This window comes from Caretta caretta, chromosome 17, assembly GCF_965140235.1.
Source record: "Caretta caretta isolate rCarCar2 chromosome 17, rCarCar1.hap1, whole genome shotgun sequence".
Lineage (NCBI taxonomy): Eukaryota > Metazoa > Chordata > Testudines > Cheloniidae > Caretta > Caretta caretta.
In genome coordinates, this window is record NC_134222.1 from 23,402,385 (window position 1) to 23,424,030 (window position 21,646).

Sequence of the window (21,646 nt, forward strand, 5' to 3'; positions counted from 1 at the left end):
TACAACCTTGACTCCCTTCCTTCTTTGCAGGGCTCTAAGCATGAGACTAGTTTAGAAAGTTAGACCCTGAAAGACTTTATGGTGAAAGAATAGAGAGAGCAAAGACATGAATTCTTGAAAGAGCCTAAAGCACCTAGAACATTGTATATATTACAGGGGAGCTAGAAGTAACCCCTATATTTAGGTTGCCTAACACCTTGCTGTCTGCAGGGATTGGTTTCCAAACCCAGCAGTATCACCCTAGTGGTGAGAGTCTGCAGCCATGACAGGCCAGTGGTGAGAGTTTGCAGGGTGTGAGGTAGGGGAACCTGGGCCCTCCCTGCTCATTCAGGGGCCCTGTGACTGGCAGGTCAGATACACAGCCTGGGGCAGACACCCCCCAAGCCTGCTCCCTGGGTCACTTCTTACCCCAGCCTCTGCCCCTCCAAAGTCACAGCAGAGTCTGCTTATGGACTCACCGAATATGACTAACACGGCTGCTACTCTGAAACCTGTCACCGAATAGGGTTTCTCCCTGGCAATGATCCGAAGGCTCTTCTCCATCAATCGCAGCCCACTGCTCCCAGTCTCCTCAGGCAGCTCAGGGGATGGGTCTGGTCCAAGTGGTGGGAGCTCCTGTAGCCTCTCTGTAGGAGCTAACTACGTAGAACTGCTCCCTTGCTTTATCTACCCTGACGGAACTGGGCTGCTCCCTTTTGAGCTCTGCTTCCATTGTGAGCAGGCCCTGCATATGCAGCTGGCCTGGGTGTTCTGGGCTACTCATTAACCCTTGGTTCCTCAGAGTGGGGCTTGTACACCCCTGTGGTGTTTAGATGTTTCTTAAAAAGAAAAGGAGGACTTGTGGCACCTTAGAGACTAACCAATTTATTTGAGCATAAGCTTTCGTGAGCTACAGCTCACTTCATCGGATGCTGTAGCTCATGAAAGCTCATGCTCAAATAAATTGGCTCGTCTCTAAGGTGCCACAAGTCCTCCTTCTCTTTTTGCGAATACAGACTAACACGGCTGTTACTCTGATAGATGTTTCTTGTAATTATTAGAATTGGGAGCACTGGCTGTTGGGAGTCTGAAAGGACAAGAAACAGGAAGGAGGGGGAGGAGTTGAGAGGCTGGGAGAAAGCTACAGAGGGTGCAGCAGCCGCTTGGTAAAGAGGTTTCCACTTTGAAAATAAAGTCCTGTTGAAGCTTGTTAGTACCGTGCCTGGTTGATACAGCACACCCCGTCACAATTCCATCATAAAATACTCTTCCATTGTGAGCAGGCCCCGCAGGTGCAGCTGGCCTGGGCCTTCTGGGCTACTCATTAACCCTTGGTTCCCCAGTATGGGGCATGCACACCCCGTCACAATTCCATCATAAAATACTCTTGCAAGCTTTTCTGGGATGATCTACTAGCTCCACTGTTTGCAGCTGGCTTTTGAAACTTGGCACAGCGAAAGCCCTGGAGCCAGAGAAGTGCCCGTTCATTGCCCTGTGTAATTCTGTTCACGTTTTGCTGAGATAAAACAAATAGTTGAAAAAATGGCCATTTCCCCTCTCTCGCTTTCATTCTTCAGAAACATGTTGGTAGCCTGCTGAAAAACTAACTGAACAGCCCATTCGAAGGCGGGGCCCACACTGCTGCCAAAGAAACAGTAGCCACCGCACTGCGAATGTCTATCAGCTGAAAAAGGGCATTGTGGGGAGAGACAGACTGGGATGCTGCACCCACCACCTTCCCCAAGCCAAAGAAGACAGGGAATTACTTGCACAAAAAACTACATTAAAGGAACACTATTTAGACTGCAAAGTCAAGCAATCCAAAGTTTAAAAATACCAGAATTCAGGTTGTCCATGCAGCCTTTACTCTGTCCCCTGGCACATAGTGATCATGCTACAGTCTTTTATTATGTGATAAAATACTATTTTTTCTAGGATTCTTTTAGTGCACAGAATGGACACACAAAAGGCAGAGTTAAGAGCAGCCATAAAATTTGTAATTTCTAACTTTTGAGTGCTTGACTTTGTGATCTAAATAATATTCTTTAAACATAGTTGGGTTTTTTGTTTAATTGGGTTGTTTGAGAGTAGGGTTGTATGTAATATTTTTATAAATCAGGAAAAGAACTCGGGCATCACTGTGGACATTTCAATGTCCCTGCTCCATATGCAGCTGTGGTCAAAAAAGGAAACATGATGTTACGATGCATAAAGATCACTATATTTTGAAAAAAAGATATTGCAGAATTAGAAGGCGTTCAGAGAAAGGTGACAAGGATGATCAGGGCCTGGAAAAACTCTCCTGTGACAGGTTTCAGAGTAGCAGCCGTGTTAGTCTGTATTCACAAAAATAAAAGGAGGACTTGTGGCACCTTAGAGGCTAACAAATTTATTTGAGCATAAGCTTTCGTGAGCTACAGCTCACTTCATCGGATGCATGACGTGACAAGAGACTGAAAAAATTGGGATTGTTCAGCTTCGAGAGGGACCATATGAAATAATAAATGATCTGAAGAAGGAAGATTGGGAGCTCCTGTTCTCCCTGCCTCATAACACAAGAACTAGGAGACAGCCATTGAAACTGGAAGGGGGCAAATTCAAAACTGATCAAAGGAAATACTTTCACGCACAACACATAATTAGACTTTGGAACTGACTGATACTAGATGATGAATTTGGCAAGATTCAAAGAGAGACTGGACATTTCTATGGATAACAAGAGCAGCCAGAGTTAGAATAGCTAATACTAATACAATTTTTGTCAGGGTTATAAAAATTCTACTTCAGGTTTTAAACTGATCTCTAACTATTAGGGATTAGGACAGGAGTTCTCAAACTTCATTGCACCGCGACCCCTTTCTGACAACAAAAATTACTACAGGACCCCAGAAGGAGGGACGGAAGCCTGAGCCCACCCAAGCCCCGCTGTCCTGGGCAGGGGGCCTGTCATAACCATAGGGGTAGCCTAAATTCCTCCTTACCTGTAAGGGGTTAAGAAGCTCAAGTAACCTGGTTGGCACCTGACCAAAGGAACCAATGGGGACAAAAGATACTTTCAAATCTGGTGGGAGGGGAAAGGTTTTGTTTTGGCTTCTTTGTTTCTGTGGCCATTGGCTCTTGGGACTAAGAGGGACCGGACATCAATCCATGTTCTCCAAATCTTTCTAAACAAGTCTCTCATATTTCAAACTTGTAAGTAACAGCCAGGCAAGGCGTATTAGTTTATCTTTGTTTTCTCAACTTGTGAATTTTCCCTTTGCTAGAGGGAGGTTTATCCCTGTTTTGTTGTAACTTTGAAACTAAGGCTAGAGGGGGTTCCTCTGTGCTCTTTGAATTTTCTGCTACTCTGTAGGTTAACTACCAGCCTAAGTTTACACAGGTGATTCTTTTACCTTTTTCTCTTTAAATAAAATCCTTCTTTTTAAGAACCTGACTGATTTTTCCATTGTTCTAAGACCCAGGGGTTTGGGTCTGTAGTCCCTTTGTAACCAATTGGTGAGGATATATGCACAAGCCTTCCCCAGGAAAGGGGGTGTAGGCTTGGGGGACTATTTTGGGGGAATAGGACTCCAAGTGGTCCTTTCCCTGATTGTTTGTTAAATCACTTGGTGGTAGCAGCGATTGCAAGGCAAGAAAGGAATCTGTGCCTTGGGGAAGTTTTAACCTAAGCTGGTAAGAATAAGCTTAGGGGGTCTTTCATGCAGGCCCCCACATCTGTACCCCAGAGTTCAGAGTGGGGAAGGAACCCTGACAAGGCCAAAGCCAAAATCCAAGGAATCATCCCTGGGCAGGGGGTCTGTAACCTGAGCCCAACTGCCCGGATCTGAAGCCAAAGCCTGAGCCTTGGGTGGTGGGGCTCAAGCTTTGGCTTTGGCCCTGCGCTCCAGCCAGTCTAACGCCAGCCTGGGTGACCCCATTAAAACGGGTCATGACCCACAGTTTGAGAACCACTGGATTAGGATTAGACCTTCATGGGGGCAGATTATCTCATGACTGCCTGCTGTGGGGTTTTATGTCACCTTCCTCTTAATTGTCTGCTACTGGACACTGTCAGATAGGACATTGGACTAGATGTACCATGAGTCTCGTCCAATCTGTGAATTGCCCTGTCGCTATTTTAATAGATAATAAGAATAGATAATGCATTTGGAACATTCCTAGATTCATACATTCTGAGGCCAGGCGGTATTGTGATCATCTAGTCTGGCCTCCTGTATAACACAGGCCACAGATCTTCCGTAGAATAATTCTGTTTGAACTCAGGAATATCTTTTTAAAAAATCCAATCTTTATCAACACCTCGACACTTTAAATTGGGAGTAATTCTCTTTTGTTTTCTACAGTTTCCCCCTGATGATCCACGAATTAAGGATCCAAATACTTGTATGCCATTTGTCCGTACAGCTCCAGTGTGCAATGCCAGAACATTTATGCATGAGCAGATCAATGCAATCACCTCATTCTTGGATGCCAGCATGGTGTATGGCAGTGAAGTACCTCTAGCTAAGAGTCTTAGGAATCAGACAAACCAGCTTGGTTTGATGGCGCTGAACCAGAACTTTACGGATGCAGGGTTGGGATTACTGCCCTTTGAGAACAATTCCCAAAGCCCCTGTTTATTCACAAACAAGATCATGAATATCCCCTGTTTTAAAGCAGGTAAGTCATGTGCCTGGAGCACAATTAATTTTCTGAAGTGAACTGCAGAGAGACTTAGCAGTCCCTGAGACAAACATAATGAGACATCAGAAACTATTGTGTAAAAGTATTGTGTAAGAAAAAATGGGGGGAACCATGAAAATGACAAAACTGAAAATGGAAACGGAAATGTTTTGGTTTCCAAAAACCAAAATGACACTTTAAGCCAAACCATTTTTTCATTTTAAAATGTCATTACAAAACTAAATGAAAAATTCTAGTCAAAAGGAAATTTCCCACAGAAAACCCACCATTTTTTGGTCAAAAAATGTCAAATGGTCACTTTTCCGATGGAATTTACCATGAAAAAAAATTGGTTTTCCAATAAGCTTTGTTGTTGGTTTTTTTTTTAAAAAAGACAAACAAAACAAATTCTATCACATGCAACCAACTGTATCACCCCTTCTCTCACATCATCAACAGCAGGGTTTGTTCCAGGGTTTGTACTTCAGCATAGAGCAGTACCAGTGACATGGAAGAGTGACCGCACTATGTGGAAGCAATAGTAAGCCATTTTCCTCTAAAACAGTGGACTGGATATGCAGGAACAGTCACATTTTTCTCTTTAAATTCTTCCTCCCAGCTGATTTGGCTCATGAATATTTTCAGATTTGTGAAATCGGTGTTTTTAAAGCATATTACTGGTTTGGCATTTATTCTGTTTGTACATTACAAATGTGATCAACTCCTTATCGCTTGTACCTAAGCTACCCCTAATTTTCAGTTTGGTGACTGGTTCCTTTTTATCTCTCATCTACTTTGCCAGACCACTGACTTTCTATACTAAGGGCAGGTTTATACAGAGATTTAGTGCGCACTAATCTGGGGTGTAAATCTAAAGTGCCGTACCATGCCGCACACTAACCAGCGGCGTGGACCCTGCATTTAAATACTCCGTGACCCACACAGCCAGTTAGCGTGCAGCAGACTAGAGCACTGTAGGCTGACATCCCCACTTCCTGCACGCTAACTCTCCACGTAAACAAAAAGAACAGGAGGACTTGTGGCATCTTAGAGACTTACAAATTTGAGCCTAAGCTTTCGTGAGCTACAGCTCACTTCCTCGGATGCATGCAGTGGCCACAGTTCCACAAGTCCTCCTTTTCCTTTTGCAGATACAGACTAACACAGCTGCTCCTCTGAAATCTCCATAGCAACAAACTCTAAGCCTCCTTGCTCAGCTCTACTCTCTTAGAGACTTCAAACAGTGTTGCTGACACCAACCAACAGACCTGTCTCAGCTGATTACTGAAGGGCCCATTGCCTCACTACACAACCCACACACACGCAACTGTAAGAACCTGCAGGACTAGAATCCGTGAGGTTCTGGGCTGCTGACTCTTCCACATCCCCATTAGAAGCTCACCCCGGGCTTCTGATGGGACATCCTGTGAAGCTAGTCATGGCAGGAAGCACGGCCCAAAATGCCACAGTCCACTCATGGGCTCATGGCTATAGATAAACCAGGAAGCCATCACAGGGGGTGTCTGAATCATAGAATCATAGAAGATCAGGGTTGGAAGGGACCTCAGGAGGTCATCTAGTTCAACCCCCTGCTCAAAGCAGGACCAACCCCAACTAAACCATCCCAGCCAGGGCTTTGTCAAGCTGGACCTTAAAATCTCTTAAGGATGGAGATCCCACCACCTCCCTAAGTAACCCATTCAAGTGCTTCACCTCCCTCCTAGTGAACTAGTTTTTCCTGATATCCAACCTAGACCTTCCTCACTGTAACTTGAGACCATTGCTCCTTGTTCTGTCATCTGCCACCACTGAGAACAGCCGAGCTCCATCCTCTTTGGAACCCCCCTTCAGGTAGTTGAAGGCTACTATCAAATCTCTCCTCATTCTTCTCTTCTGGAGACTAAATAATCCCAGTTCCCTCAGCCTCTCCTCATAAGTCATGTGCCCAAGACCCTGTCGTGGAAAAATTAACCACGCGTTGTGTTTGGATCAGAACAAACCTGACGTTCCTTTATTCAAGCATGTGCATACAGGGAGAGTCAGCCGGAGCTGCTCTGGCATAAACAGAAAATACAGGAGCTTATATTGCTGAAAACCACAATTTATCAAACCCACTTCCTTTAACAGCATTTTCCTTATTTGGCATATACTGCAAGCTTTAACAGTAGCTTTGCCTTACTTGGAGTTTAGCAAAAACAAGCTTTTCCTGTAATTGACAGGTGTTTCCTTTGCGGTTAATGGTTACATTTCTTAAGCTGTGCTGTTTGCAATTGCCTTACAATGGAATTTTCCTCACTCTCTTCTTATGCTTCATATACACAGTTAGCTTGACCAAGTTTTAGGCCTTCTTGGGAAGTTTAGGCCTACTTGGGTCCACTGATTTTTTCCTCCACAACCCCTAATCATTTTTTTTGCCCTGCACTGGACTTGCTCCAATTTGTCCACAACGTTTCTCTAGTGGGGGATGCAAAACTGGACGCAATACTCCAGACGTGGCCTCACCAGTGCCGAATAGAGGGGAATAATCACTTCCCTTGATTTGTTGGCAATGCCCCTACTAATGCAGCCCAACATGCCGTTTGCTTTCTTAGCAACAAGGGCACACTGCTGACTCATATCCAGCTTCTCGTTCACTGTCACCCCTAGGTCCTTTTCTGCAGAACTGCAGCTTAGCTAGTCTGTCCCCAGCCTGTAGCGGTGCATGGGATTCTTCCATCCTAAGTGCAGGACTCTGCACTTGTCCTTGTTGAACCTCATCAGATTTCTTTTGGCCCAATCCTCCAATTTGTCTAGGTCACTCTGGACCCTATTCCTACCCCCCAGCTTACTGTTATATGCGAACTTGCTGAGAGTGCAATCCATTCCATTATCCAGATCATTAATGAAGATGTTGAACAAAACCGGCCCCAGGACCGACCCCTGGGGCACTCCACTTGACACCAGCTGCCAACTAGACATCGAGCCGTTGATCACCACCCACTGAGCCTGACGATCTAGCCATCTTTCTATCCACCCTACAGTCCATTGATCCAATCCATACCTTTTTAACTTGCTGACAAGAGTACTGTGTGAGACCGTACCAAAAGATTTGCTAAAGTTAAGGTATATCATCCACCACTTTTCCCATCTCCACAGAGCCAGTTTTCTCATCATAGAAGGCAATCAGGTTGGTCAGGCATGACTTGCCCTTGGTGAATCCATGTTGACTGATCCTGATTACCTTCCTCTCCTCCAAGTGTTTCAAAATGGATTCCTTGAGGGCCTGCTCCATGATTTTTCTAGGGACTGAGGTGAGACAGACCAGTCTATAGTTCCCTGGATTCTCCGTCTTCCCTTTTTAAAAGATGGGCACTATATTCACCTTTTTCCAGTCGTCTGGGACCTCCCCCGATCAGCATGAGTTTTCAAAGATAATGGCCAGTGGCTCTGCAATCACATCAGCCAACTCCTTCAGCACCCTTGGAAGCATTGCATCCGGCCTCATGGACTTGTGCATGTCCAGCTTTCCTAAATAGTTCTTAACCTGTTCTTTCACCTCTGAAGGCTGCTCACCTCCTCCCCATACTATGCTGCCTAGTGCAGCAGTCTGGGAGCTGCCTTTGTCTGTGAAGACCGAGGCAAAAAAAGCATTGAGTATTTCAGCTTTTCCACATCATCTGTCACTAGGTTGTCTCCCCCATTTAGTAAGGGTCCCACACTTTCCCTGACCTTCTTGTTGCTAACATAGAAACCCTTCTTGTTACCCTCACATCTCTTTCTAGCTGCAACTTCAATTGTGCTTTGGCCTTCCTGATTACACCCCTGCATGCTTGAGCAATATTTTTATATTCCATCCTAGTCCTCTGTCCAAGTTTCAACTTCTTCTAAGCTTCCTTTTTGTGTTTAAGCTCACCAGAGGTTTCTCTGTTAAGCCAACCTGGTCACCTGCCATATTTGCTATTCTTTCTGCACATCGGGATGGTTTGTTCCTGTGCCCTCAATAAGGCTTCTTTAAAATACAGCCAGCTCTCCTGGACTCCTTTCCCACTCATATTAGCCTCCCCAGGGATCCTGCCCATCAGTTCCCTGAGGGAGTCAAAGTCTGCTTATCTGAAGTCTAGGGTCCATATTCTGCTGCTCTCCTTTCTTCCTTTTGTCAGTATCCTGAACTCGACTATCTCATGGTCACTACTGCGCAGGTTCCCACTCACTTCTACTTCCCCTACCAGATCTTCCCTGTTTGTGAGCAGTAGATCAAGAGGAGCACAGTTCCTCCAGCACTTGCACCAGAAAGTTGTCCCCAACACTCTCCAAAAACTTCCCGGACTGTCTGTGTACTGCTGTATTGCTCTCCCGCAGATATCAGGGTGATTGAAGTCCCCCATGAGATCCAGGGACTGTGATCTGGAAACTTCTGTTAGTTGTCTGAAGAAAGCCTCGTCTACCTCATCCTCCAGGTCTGGTGGTCTATAGCAGATGCCCACCATGACATCACCCTTGTTTCTCTCGCCTCTAAACTTAACCCAAAGTCTCTCAACAGGCTTTTCTCCAGTTTCATACTGGAGCTCTGAGCAATCATACCACTCTCTTACATACAGTGCAACTCCCCCATCTTTTCTCCCCTACCTGTCCTTCCTGAATAGTTTATACCCATCCATGACAGTGCTGCAGTCATGTGAGTTACCCCATCAGGTCTCTGTTATTCCAATCACATCATAGTTCCTTGACTGTGCCAGGACTTCCAATTCTTCCTGCTTAGTTTCCCAGGCTTCTTGAGTTCGTGTACAGGCACCTAAGATAACTAGCTGATTGCCCTGCTTTCTCAAAGTGAATCAGGAGGCCTCCCCTGTTGTACCCTCTCCCTTGTGTTTCCTCCCACTATCCCACTTACCTCAGGGCTTAGGTCTCCATCCCCCGGAAAACATAGTTTAAAGCCCTCCTTACTAAGTTAGCAAGCCGACCTGCAAAGATGCTTTTCCCTCTCTTTGTTAGGTGGACCCCATCTCTTCCTAGCAATCCTTCTTCCTGGAACAACATCCCATGGTTGAAGAATCCAAAGCCCTCTCTCTGACACCACCTGCGTAACCACTCATTTACCTCCACAATTCGATGGTCCCTACCTGGGCCTTTTCCTTCAACAGGGAGGATGGATGAGAACGTGACTTGCGCTTCAAACTCCTTTATCCTTCTCCGCAGAGCCACATACTCTGCAGTGACCTGCTCAAGATCATTCTTGGCAGTATCATTGGTGCCCACATGGAGACGTAGGAAGGGGTAGTGGTCTGAGGGTTTGATCAGTCTCGGCAGACACTCTGTCACATCCTGAATTCTAGCTCCAGGCAAGCAGCACACTTCTCAAGTTTCCCGGTCTGGATGGCAGATGGATGATTCCGTCCCCCTTAGGGAGTCCCCGACCACCACCAGCCGTCTCATTCTCTTGGGAGTGGTGGTCATGGAACTCCCATCCCTAGTGCATCCCATGCCTTCTGGTCAATGGGGTCTCCTTCTGATTCCTTCCTTCGGATAACTCTTCCAAACCAGTAGTCTGCCATAGCACCTGTGCAGAGAGCCTGAAAACAGTTTCTTATCTCTAAAAGAAAAGGAGTATTTGTGGCACCTTAGAGACTAACAAATTTATTTGAGCATAAGCTTTCGTGAGCTACAGCTCACTTCATCGGATGCATACTGTGGAAAGTGTAGAAGATCTTTTTATACACACAAAGCATGAAAAAATACCTCCCCCCACCCCACTCTCCTGCTGGTAATAGCTTATCTAAAGTGATCACTCTCCTTACAATGAGTATGATAATCCAGGTGGGCCATTTCCAGCACAAATCCAGGGTTTAACAAGAACGTCTGGGGGCGGGAGGGGGAGGAAAAAACAAGGGGAAATAGGTTACCTTGCATAATGATTTAGCCACTCCCAGTCTCTATTCAAGCCTAAGTTAATTGTATCCAATTTGCAAATGAATTCCAATTCAGCAGTCTCTCTCTGGAGTCTGGATTTGAAGTTTTTTTGTTGTAATATTGCAACTTTCATGTCTGTAATCGCGTGACCAGAGAGATTGAAGTGTTCTCCAACTGGTTTATGAATGTTATAATTCTTGACATCTGATTTGTGTCCATTTATTCTTTTACGTAGAGACTGTCCAGTTTGACCAATGTACATGGCAGAGGGGCATTGCTGGCACATGATGACATATATCACATTGGTGGATGTGCAGGTGAACGAGCCTCTGATAGTGTGGCTGATGTTATTAGGCCCTGTGATGGTGTCCCCTGAATAGATATGTGGGCACAGTTGGCAACGGTCTTTGTTGCAAGGATAGGTTCCTGGGTTAGTGGTTCTGTTGTGTGGTATGTGGTTGCTGGTGAGTATTTGCTTCAGGTTGGGGGGCTGTCTGTAGGCAAGGACTGGCCTGTCTCCCAAGATTTGTGAGAGTGTTGGGTCATCCTTCAGGATAGGTTGTAGATCCTTAATAATGCGTTGGAGGGGTTTTAGTTGGGGGCTGAAGGTGATGGCTAGTGGCGTTCTGTTATTTTCTTTGTTAGGTCTATCCTGTAGTAGGTGACTTCTGGGAACTCTTCTGGCTCTATCAATCTGTTTCTTCACTTTTGCAGGTGGGTATTGTAGTTGTAAGAATGCTTGATAGAGATCTTGTAGGTGTTTGTCTCTGTCTGAGGGGCTGGAGCAAATGCGGTTGTATCGCAGAGCTTGGCTGTAGACGATGGATCGTGTGGTGTGGTCAAGGTGAAAGCTGGAGGCATGTAGGTAGGAATAGTGGTCAATAGGTTTCCGGTATAGGGTGGTGTTTATGTGACCATTGTTTATTAGCACTGTAGTGTCCAGGAAGTGGATCTCTTGTGTGGACTGGACCAGGCTGAGGTTGATGGTGGGATGGAAATTGTTGAAATCATGGTGGAATTCCTCAAGGGCTTCTTTTCCATGGGTCCAGATGATGAAGATGTCATCAATATAGCGCAAGTAGAGTAGGGGCGTTAGGGGATGAGAGCTGAGGAAGCGTTGTTCTAAGTCCGCCATAAAAATGTTGGCATACTGTGGGGCCATGCGGGTACCCATAGCAGTGCTGCTGATTTGAAGGTATACATTGTCCCCAAATGTAAAATAGTTATGGGTAAGGACAAAGTCACAAAGTTCAGCCACCAAGTTAGCCGTGACATTATCGGGGATAGTGTTCTTGACGGCTTGTAGTCCATCTTTGTGTGGAATGTTGGTGTAGAGGGCTTCTACATCCATAGTGGCCAGGATGATGTTATCAGGAAGATCACCGATGGATTGTAGTTTCCTCAGGAAGCCAGTGGTGTCTCGAAGGTAGCTTGGAGTGCTGGTAGCGTAGGGCCTGAGGAGGGAGTCTACATAGCCAGACAATTCTGCTGCCAGGGTGCCAATGCCTGAGATGATGGGGCAGCCAGGATTTCCAGGTTTATGGATCTTGGGTAGTAGATAGAATATCCCAGGTCGGGGTTCCAGGGGTGTGTCTGTGCGTGATTACAGACATGAAAGTTGCAATATTACAACAAAAAAACTTCAAATCCAGACTCCAGAGAGACTGCTGAATTGGAATTCATTTGCAAATTGGATACAATTAACTTAGGCTTGAATAGAGACTGGGAGTGGCTAAGTCATTATGCAAGGTAACCTATTTCCCCTTGTTTTTTCCTCCCCCTCCCGTCCCCAGACGTTCTTGTTAAACCCTGGATTTGTGCTGGAAATGCCCCACCTTGATTATCATACACATTGTAAGGAGAGTGATCACTTTAGATAAGCTATTACCAGCAGGAGAGTGGGGTGGGGGGAGGTATTTTTTCATGCTTTGTGTGTATAAAAAGATCTTCTACACTTTCCACAGTATGCATCCGATGAAGTGAGCTGTAGCTCACGAAAGCTTATGCTCAAATAAATTTGTTAGTCTCTAAGGTGCCACAAGTCCTCCTTTTCTTTTTGCAAATACAGACTAACAGGGTTTTACTCTGAAACCTTTCTTATCTCTATCTGCATTGGGGGTACATGGGTTCTCCTCTTTCTTCTTCTGTAGGTCATATGCTGCCAATTTTCTTCCCCGTTCTGCACTGCCCTCTCTGATTCTTCTGCATGCTGTGTCTGCAGTATCAAACGCTGACTTCTATCCAGAAAGTCTTCATTTTCTCTGATACAATGCAGGGTTGATACTTGGGTCCCTAGTCCTTTAACCTTCTCTTCCAATATGGAGACCAATTTGCACTTTGTACAGATGAAATTGCTTCTATCCTCTGGGAGAAAGACTAACATGGCACATCCTGTGCAGGTCACAACAGCTGATCTCTCACTATCCATATTGTCTTCCTTCTAAGAGTCTCTTCAGATGTTGTAATTACCACTCACATAAGCCTGAAAGGCAAAAACTCTGTGGGAGCTCCCCCTAGGCAAACTCCCAGGCAAAACTCCTGCAGACTGTCTGCTTGTGTCTGTGCCAACTTTGCTTTGCTTTGAACCCCAGACCCCTGCTTCTGACCTCGATTAATCTCTGACTCCACGGCTTGTCTCCTGTCTGTGCCTGACCCTGGTATCCAAAGCCGGCTTGACCCTGACTCTGCTACTTGTCTCCTGCCTGCAACTTGGTAACTGAGTGGTCCACATAGGTTACCCACAGCACAGCTGTAACAGTGAACAACCCATCAATCAAACAACAGATTGACCAAATGCACCTCTCACCTAGCCCCATGACTGCATACCTCCAATCACCTACTCCGCAGCTCTTTCCTTGGAAATCCCCTATTTGGCTGCCTGTGTTCATGGCTCTGAACCTTTGATCAGCAATGAACTCTCTATGAATGGTCTCTCAGTACTAAAACATCCTCTGAATTTCTAAATATTGTAGATGACAATTTCCTAGCTCAAAAAGTGTTACATCCAACATGGGGGAATTCTACATTCGAGTTTGTCTTTGATCAGTGACTACCTCTGAGAAGCTAGGTGTAAGTGACTTGCCTAGACTCACATGGGAACTCTGGCAGAGGCAGGAATGAAATCCAATTCTCTCAGCTAGCATTTAACTGCTTAAATCATGAGATCATCCTTTAACTTTTTAAAACCCTCTGGCTCATACACTACATATCTTCTCACTTCTGTAACAAAGGAGGCAGGGGTCCTACAGATAATAGACTCCTTCATTATGCAACTGTGACCCATTCCTTGAGTGTTGTCAATACTCTTCACTGAATGAGACAGGGGACTGCCGGAATTATACGAGAACATGTAATTAAAAATTATTATCATGTGTACACACACAATGCGGGTGGGGGAGAAGGGCTGAATTAAGGTTGCATGGTGTTTTTTGTTTTGTTTTTCAGAAAAGCAAAGTAAAAAAAAATAGAAAGTCCAACAGGTGGAATCATCTTGCTCCCACCCCACATGGGTTATATGCAAGATCTGAAGATTTCGATCCACAACAAAGCTCTCTACCATTTAAGCTAATTGAGTAACCGGTAGCACTAGTAGATTGGTATCCTTTATGGGGACCAGCCATTACAGGAGAAGAGCCATTTTGTTAATAGAATTCATAGCTGTTTGCTGACAGCAGAGGAGGGCTGAGATGCAGGAATCCTGGGTTCAATTACAGGTTCTGGAGAGCAGTGTGATCTAGTGGTTATAGACCCTTCTGCCCCTGCCCCCCTCTGCTCCTATTCCCTCACCTCCCAGATCCTGTCCCTCTCCCACTCTGCTTCTGTTCCAACCTCCAGCTCTCATTCCTGTTCCCCTCAGCTCCTATCACCCCAGCATACCCCTGCCCCCTCCCCCCGCTCTTCCACCTTTGCATAAGAGTGATATTTCCCCTCCCCCATGCATTCTAGGTCCTAGTGCGGTGGTATTGAGAGTACAAGAGAAACAGTCTCTTTGCTCCCAGGTCTGGCACACAGCAGCACAGAACCCCCCGGCAGCCGAGAGAATTAATTGCAGGGAAAATCCTGCTTGGCACCAGCTGCCCTGGGCAGGAGCATGCTACGTCGCTCTGTGGGAATGTGCATGTGCAGTTCATTCACCATGTGAAGGGATGGACCATGCTCAGTGCAGACACAATCTTTGAAGATTTTTTTCTGCCTGCCTCTAACAAATCTCCTCCGAGCCTGTGCAAACTGAGATTTTTCAGAGGTTTGTAGCTTGGCCAAATTTGTGTGGTTTTTATGGGAATGGCAAAATTACACCCCTTACACTAGGGCCGGCCCTCGACCAAATTTCCAGTCCCTGCTCCACAGCATGGAGGTGCTGGAGATCCTCAACAAAACAGTGGTAAGAACATTTTAACATGGTCAAAAGAACATTAATTCCATAGTCCCATTCTCAGAAACAGCTCAACTAATTTTGCTGAAAATTTCAGGAAAACAATCAGCCTGGGGAAGACACCTGGCATGGGAAATTTCAGCCTGAATGGTTAAAGTTTGGCAAAATTATAAGGAACTGAAAACAGGGTATTACCATGGAAATCTTGGGCAATCCTAACTTTAGACAGCACTACCAGCTGTGGCCACAGTGACTTGCTCGCAGCCCACCTTACAATGCAGGAGTCTAATATGGCAAATTAAAAACAGTTCCTCAGATGAATAAAATATAAAATTATGCTGTATTTTTATATTTTAGGTGATGCACGAGCAACTGAAAATCTGGGACTTACAGCTATACACACTCTCTTTGTGCGGGAGCACAATCGCTTGGCTATCGAGTTGAAGAAATTAAATCCACAGTGGGATGGAGAGAAGCTCTACCAGGAGGCTCGAAAAATCATAGGTGCCATGACCCAGGTACTAGCTGCAATATCGTTTTCGCTGCCATTCACTTGTTGATTAAACATTTCTTGCTCAAATTTAGACATGATTTTTTCCCCTCCAGAATTGCCTGTGCAGGTTCCTACACACCAAGCTCGCTCAGTCCTAGCCACTGGGGCTATGTGTGCAGCAGGCTGCAGATCTAAATGTTTTAGGCACCCTATGTGCTGCAAGTCCCCTCTGCCTTATCAGTCATTCACAGCTCAGTTTCAGAGTGGCAGCCGTGTTAGTCTGTATCAGCAAAAACAGTGAGGAGTCCTTTAGTCTCTAAGGTGCCACAAGTACTCCTCGGTTTTTTAGCTCCGTTTTAGTGGCTTACTGTTAGTGTTGTACAAATGGAAATAATTACTGTGTCAGATATTCCAACCGCATGCGGTATCTTTGGGGACCAATGCAATCAATCTAGGAATAGTTTCAGTATGATTGTGTTCTACTCCATGGAGGTGGTTATCACAGCCCCTCCAGGAATTAAAAACAGTGGGGGATGATTAATGTGAGTTGCTAAGACAACCCCTTGAGGCAGTTTGCATTTCTTGGTTCAAACTGGGTTTTCTAGAGGCATTTGCCCAGTCACCCAATTTTGTGAGATCCCTTTGTAACTCTTCACATTCTGCTTTGGAGTTGACTATCGTGAGTAATTTTGTATTGCCTACAAACTTTGCCACCTGTTTACCCCTTTTTCCAGATCATTTATGAATATGTTAAACACCATGGTCCCAGACCTCTGGGAGACACCACTATTGACCTCTCTCCATTCTGAAAACTGATCATTTATTCCTATCCTTTGTTTCCTATCTTTTTACCAATTATTGATCCATGAGAGGACCTTCCCTCTTATCCCATGACTGCTTACTTTGCCTAAGAGCCTTTGGTGCAGGACCTTGTCAAAGGTTTTCTGAAACTCCAAGTATACTATATCCACTGGATCCCGCTTCTCCACATGCTTGTTGACCCCCTCAAAGAATTCTATTAAATTGGTGAGGCATGATTGCCCTTTACAAAAGCAGTGTTGACTTTTCCGCAACAAATCGTATTAATCTCTGTATCTGATAATTCTGCTCCTTACTATAGTTCAACCAGTTCGGCTAATGCTGAAGTTAGGCGTATTGGCCTGTAATTGGCAGGATCGTCTTTGGAGCCCTTTAAGAAAATTGTCATCACATTAGCTATCCTCCAGTCATCTGGTACAGAAGCTGATTTAACTGATAGTTTACATGCCACATTTAGTAGTTCTGCAATTTCACATTTGAGTTCCTTCAGAACTTTTGGGTGAATACCATTTGGTCCTAGTGACTTATTACTGTTTAATTTATCAATTTGTTCCAAACCCACCTCTATTAACACCTCAAAGAGGCACAATTCCTTAGATTTGTCACCTAAAAAGAATGGCTCAGGTGTGTGGGAATCTCCCTCACATCCTCTGCAGTGAAGATCGATGCAAAAATTCATTTACGCAATGGTCTAGTCTTCTGTGAGTGCTCCTTTAGCACCTTGGTCATTCAGTGGCCCCACTGATTGTTTGGCAGGCTTCCTGCTTTTAACAAACTTTAAAAAAATTCTGTTAGTTTTTGAATCTTTTGCTAGTTGCTCTGCTAATTCTCTTTTGGCCTGGCTGTTTATACTTTTACACTTGATTTGCCAAAATTTATGCTCCTTTTTACATTATTTTCCTCAGTAGGATTTGACTTCCAATTTTTAAAGGATACTTTTTTTGTCTGCCTCTTTTACTGTGTTGTTTAGCCATGGTGGCATTTTTTGGTCCTCTTATTATTATTTTTTCTTAATTTGAGCCTCTATTATGGTGTTTTTAAAAAGTTTCCATGAAGCTTCCAGGCATTTCACTCTTGTGATTGTTCCTTTTAACTTCCGTTTAACTAGCTTACTTGTTTTTGTGTTGTTCCCCAGTCTGAATTAAATGCTGCTGTGGTAGACTTCTTTTGTATTTTCTCCCCTGCAAGGATATTAAAATTAATTACATTATAGTCACTATTACCAAGTGATTCAGCTATATTCACCTCTTGAACCAGATCCTGTGCTCCACTTAGGACTATATCAAGAACTGCCTCTCCTCTTGTGGGTTCCGGATTAGCTGCTCCAAGAAGCAGCCATTTAAGGTGTCAAACTTTGTCTCTGCATCCTGTCCTGAGGTGACATGTACCCAGTCAATATAGGGATAGCTGAAATCCCCCATTATGGAGTTTTCTATTTTTATAATGACAGGTTTCAGAGTAGCAGCCGTGTTAGTCTGTATCAGCAAAAAGAACAGGAGGACTTGTGGCACCTTAGTGACTAACAAATTTATTTGAGCATGAGCTTTCGTGGGCTACAGCCCACTTCATCGGATGCACAGAATGGAACATATAGTAAGAAACATATACTATATGTTCCATTCTATACATCCGATGAAGTGGACTGTAGCCCATGAAATCTTATGCTCAAATAAATTTGTTAGACTCTAAGTTGCCACAAGTACTCCTGTTCTATTTTTATAGCCTCTCTAATCTCCCTGAGCATTTCACAGCCACCATCACCATTCTGGTCAGGTGGTCGGTAATAAATTTCTACTCTTATTCTTCAAACATGGAATTTCTGTCCATAGAGACTCTATGGTGCAGTTTGATTAATTTAAGATTTTTACCATATTTGACTCTATGCTTTCTTTCATATGAATTGTCACTCTCCCGCCAGCATGACTTACTCTGTCATCCCTATATATATTTATCCCCAGTTATTACCTTATCCTGTTGATTATCATCATTCCACAAGTTTCTGTAATGCCTGTTATATCAATATCCTCATTTAACACCAGGCATTCAAGTTCATCCATCTTAGTATTTAGACTTCTAGCATTTGAAAACCAACCCTTTTAAAATTTCTTAATATTTTGGATGAATAATTGAAGAGACTCTTTCATTTCACTGTTTCTCTTCAGCTCCTGCCTGTACTTTAGCAATTTCTATCCTCTCCTCTCTATTAGGATATAGAGAATCCCTGTTAATAGATCCTCCCCACAGGGATGGCTCTCTCTGAACTGTGTGCACCTCAGCACCTGTTGGCTTTCCCCCAACCCTCAGTTTAAAAACTCTTTTATGAACTTTTTAATTTTATTTTTAATCCTGTTCTGATTTGGTTTAGGTGGAATCCATGCTTCCTGTATAGGCTCCTCCATTCTCAAAAGTTTCCCCAGTTCCTAATAAACCTAAATCCCTCCTCCCTATGCCATTGTCTAAGCCACACATTGAGAGCCTTCAGTTCTGCCTGTCTAACTGGCCCAATCATGGAGCTGGAAGCATTTTAGAGAATGCTACCATGGAGGTCCTGGACTTTAATCTCTTATGAAGGCATCCTCTTGGGGAGCTTTACAGGATAAGGAGATCCAGCTGGGGAGGAAAGTTCATATCTCAGCCATGCTGTCAGTGAGTGAAGTTCAGCCCTGTGCAGAGGCCAACACAAGGCACAGTCACTGTCCAAGCCCCTCAGGTAGCTGGGCCTTTCTAGTCACCCTTCTGAATATCAGCGCACTGGCTTTTCTCTGGTCCTCTGGACCATCAACATCAGTGGCTCAGAGAGCTCCCCGGCCAATTCTTTTAATTCTCTTGGGGGAAAGTTTTCCAGTCCTGCAGATTTAAAACTTTTAACTTCAGCAGTTGCTGTTTAGCATGCTCCCTACTTATTATTGGAATAGAAAGCATTTAATGATCACTGTAAGTTATGAATACATCCTCCTGCTCCTTTCAAAACACAGAACAGAAATATTTATTGAAGACTTCTGCCTCTTCTGCATCATTACGCACAATTTTGCCATCCATACCTAGTAACAGAACAAAGCCATTGCTTGAATTGCTTTTGTGTCTCATATATTTAAAATTTCCTTCTTGTTGTCTTTTACCTTCCTGGCTGTTTCATTGATGTCTTGCATTTTGACACAGAATTTTTGACCAATCCTATTGATAACGTTAGAAAGTGATCGTTTTTTCCTTTAGAAAGAGTGTATATGAGCTTCTAACTCAGTCTGTACTCCCTTCCAGGTAGTAACATACAGAGACTACTTGCCACTTCTGCTTGGAGATGAGAGTGAGAAGGAAATACCATGCTACGGGGGCTATGATGAGTCTGTGGATCCCACCGTGGCAAATGTATTCTCCTTGGCTTTTCGGTTTGGTCATGGTTCTGTACAGCCTTTTGTGACCCGTTTAGATGATCATTTCCAACCTTTGGGTCCACATTTCCAGGTCCCTCTTCACCTCACATTCAGTGCTTCCTGGAGGATTGTAATGGAAGGTAAGCATGCTTTGCCAGGCCCTGCCTGCAGTCCTGCTTTGTCAGCAAGGCAGAGATTCAACAATGTACTGAAGCACATGAGTTCACTGGAACTTAAGCACATGCTTCAAGTTAACCACATGCTTAAGTACATTCCTGAATCAGAACCTAAAGCTCGTTACAACTGATCATTTGTTTCTGTGCATCAGGACATGTTTTCAGTTAATAAATCATTTCCTTAATTCCAGCAAATAAACAGTTTTCATCAAAGGTAACTATCTGGCCATAGGGATATTTATTACAGACCTTTTATAGACTTGGGTCTGCAAAACCTTCTTCTTCGATAAGAGGTTTTCCAGAATGACATTTACAATCGCCCTCCCCACACCTTCCACAGCTAGAGCTTCTCATATCCAGGGGGAAGGGAGATGAGCCAAAGACTCTGTGAAGTCCAGCAGGACCTCACGATGCTAATCTAATTAACCTGGAAGGTACTAAGTCAGTATGGTGATGGGCATGAGTGGCGGGTATCGGAGGCCAAAGGAGGCTGAGCCTCCGTAAACAGCCTGGCATGGCAATGCTCATCTTCACCCTGAGGCCCCCTCCTGCTTCCTCCTCTTTCCCCATGGCCCAGGCTGGGGCTGAGGCATGGGGCTGGGGCCTGTTGGCCCACGGCCCAGGACTTGGAGCAGCTGGGGCCAGTGCTTGGGCTGTTAGGTGTTGTGGCTGCCCACCCGATGCTCTAGGACTGGAGGTGCAGAGGCCATGCCACCCACACAGCGCTCTGGGGCACTGGGGGCCGCACAGCCTGCGTGACACTCTGGGACACTGGGGGCTACAACGGGGGCCACCTGGCTAAGGCTCTGGGGCACTAGGGTCCACGCCAGGGGCCGACTGCCCAGCGCTCTGGGGCTGGGGGCACTCAGGCGGCCCAGGGCTGGGGGGCTGCCGGTGGGGGTTCAAGGCTCCAGCGGGGAGGGTGTGGGGAAGGGCAGGGCCGGGGGTTAGCCTCCCCAAATGGGTGGTTCACGCATCACGCCTGGTGATGGGTAATGGTAGAAAACTCTAAAATGGATAAACAATGGACAGCAGGTGAGCCATGAGCTTCAGTCTAAACATGGCACCACAAATAGCCAGTGCAAGTTTGAGCTGCATATGTAGATGGAACAGCTCATGGAGCAAGAAGGTGACAGTCCCTGTTCGACTGTGACTGCACTTGGAATGCTGCATTCAGCTCTGGGCACCAGAATTAAAACAAATTGAAGGCATTAAAAAAGAGCAACAAAATTACTCTAGGATGCAGCGTTGTTACAGCCATTTCGGTCCCAGGATATTAGCAAGACAAGGTGGGTGAGGTAATATCTTTTATTGGACCAACTTCTGTTGGGGAGAGAGACCAGGTTTTGTGCTACACTACCTGAGGAAGAGCTCTGTGTAGCTCAAAAGCTGGTCTCTCTCACCAACAGATGTTCGTCCAATAAAAGATATTACCTCACCCAGCCTGTCACTCTAGGAAAGATTTTTAAAGCTGCCAGTAACTTTCACTGTGTTGAGTAAATGTAACCTTGCAATACCACTTAAACTATGAAATTATATGCAAAAACTGGCAGTGGGCATCTGCAAAAGAACTTGCTGATAATTGTATCCTTAAAGACCTGGAACATGAGCAGAGGCTAAGTTGTGTCTTACTCCTGCTGCAGGGCTAGTTTAATCTTCTGCTTTGAATGTTCTGCCTCTCATCAGTGTAGATATAATTCCCAGTTACAATGCAATGATGATACTAAACTGGGAGGAGTGGTAGATACGCTGGAGGGCAGGGATAGGATACAGAGGGACCTAGACAAATTGGAGGATTGGGCCAAAAGAAATCTGATGAGGTTCAATAAGGATAAGGGCAGGGTCCTGCACTTAGGATGGAAGAACCCAATGCACAGCTACAGACTAG

At 44.9% G+C, this 21,646-nt stretch overlaps 1 protein-coding gene across 1 annotated transcript in view; it reads left to right on the top strand.

The window, feature by feature from the left end:
* Nucleotides 1-21,646, top strand: part of LOC142069490 (myeloperoxidase-like) — a 51,281-nt gene that overhangs the window by 14,928 nt on the left and 14,707 nt on the right. The window contains exons 5-7 of the mRNA XM_075120770.1: nt 4,323-4,638; nt 15,257-15,417; nt 19,470-19,722. Of these exons, the coding sequence (XP_074976871.1) occupies nt 4,323-4,638; nt 15,257-15,417; nt 19,470-19,722 (730 nt within the window). The remainder of the gene's footprint in view (nt 1-4,322; nt 4,639-15,256; nt 15,418-19,469; nt 19,723-21,646) is intronic.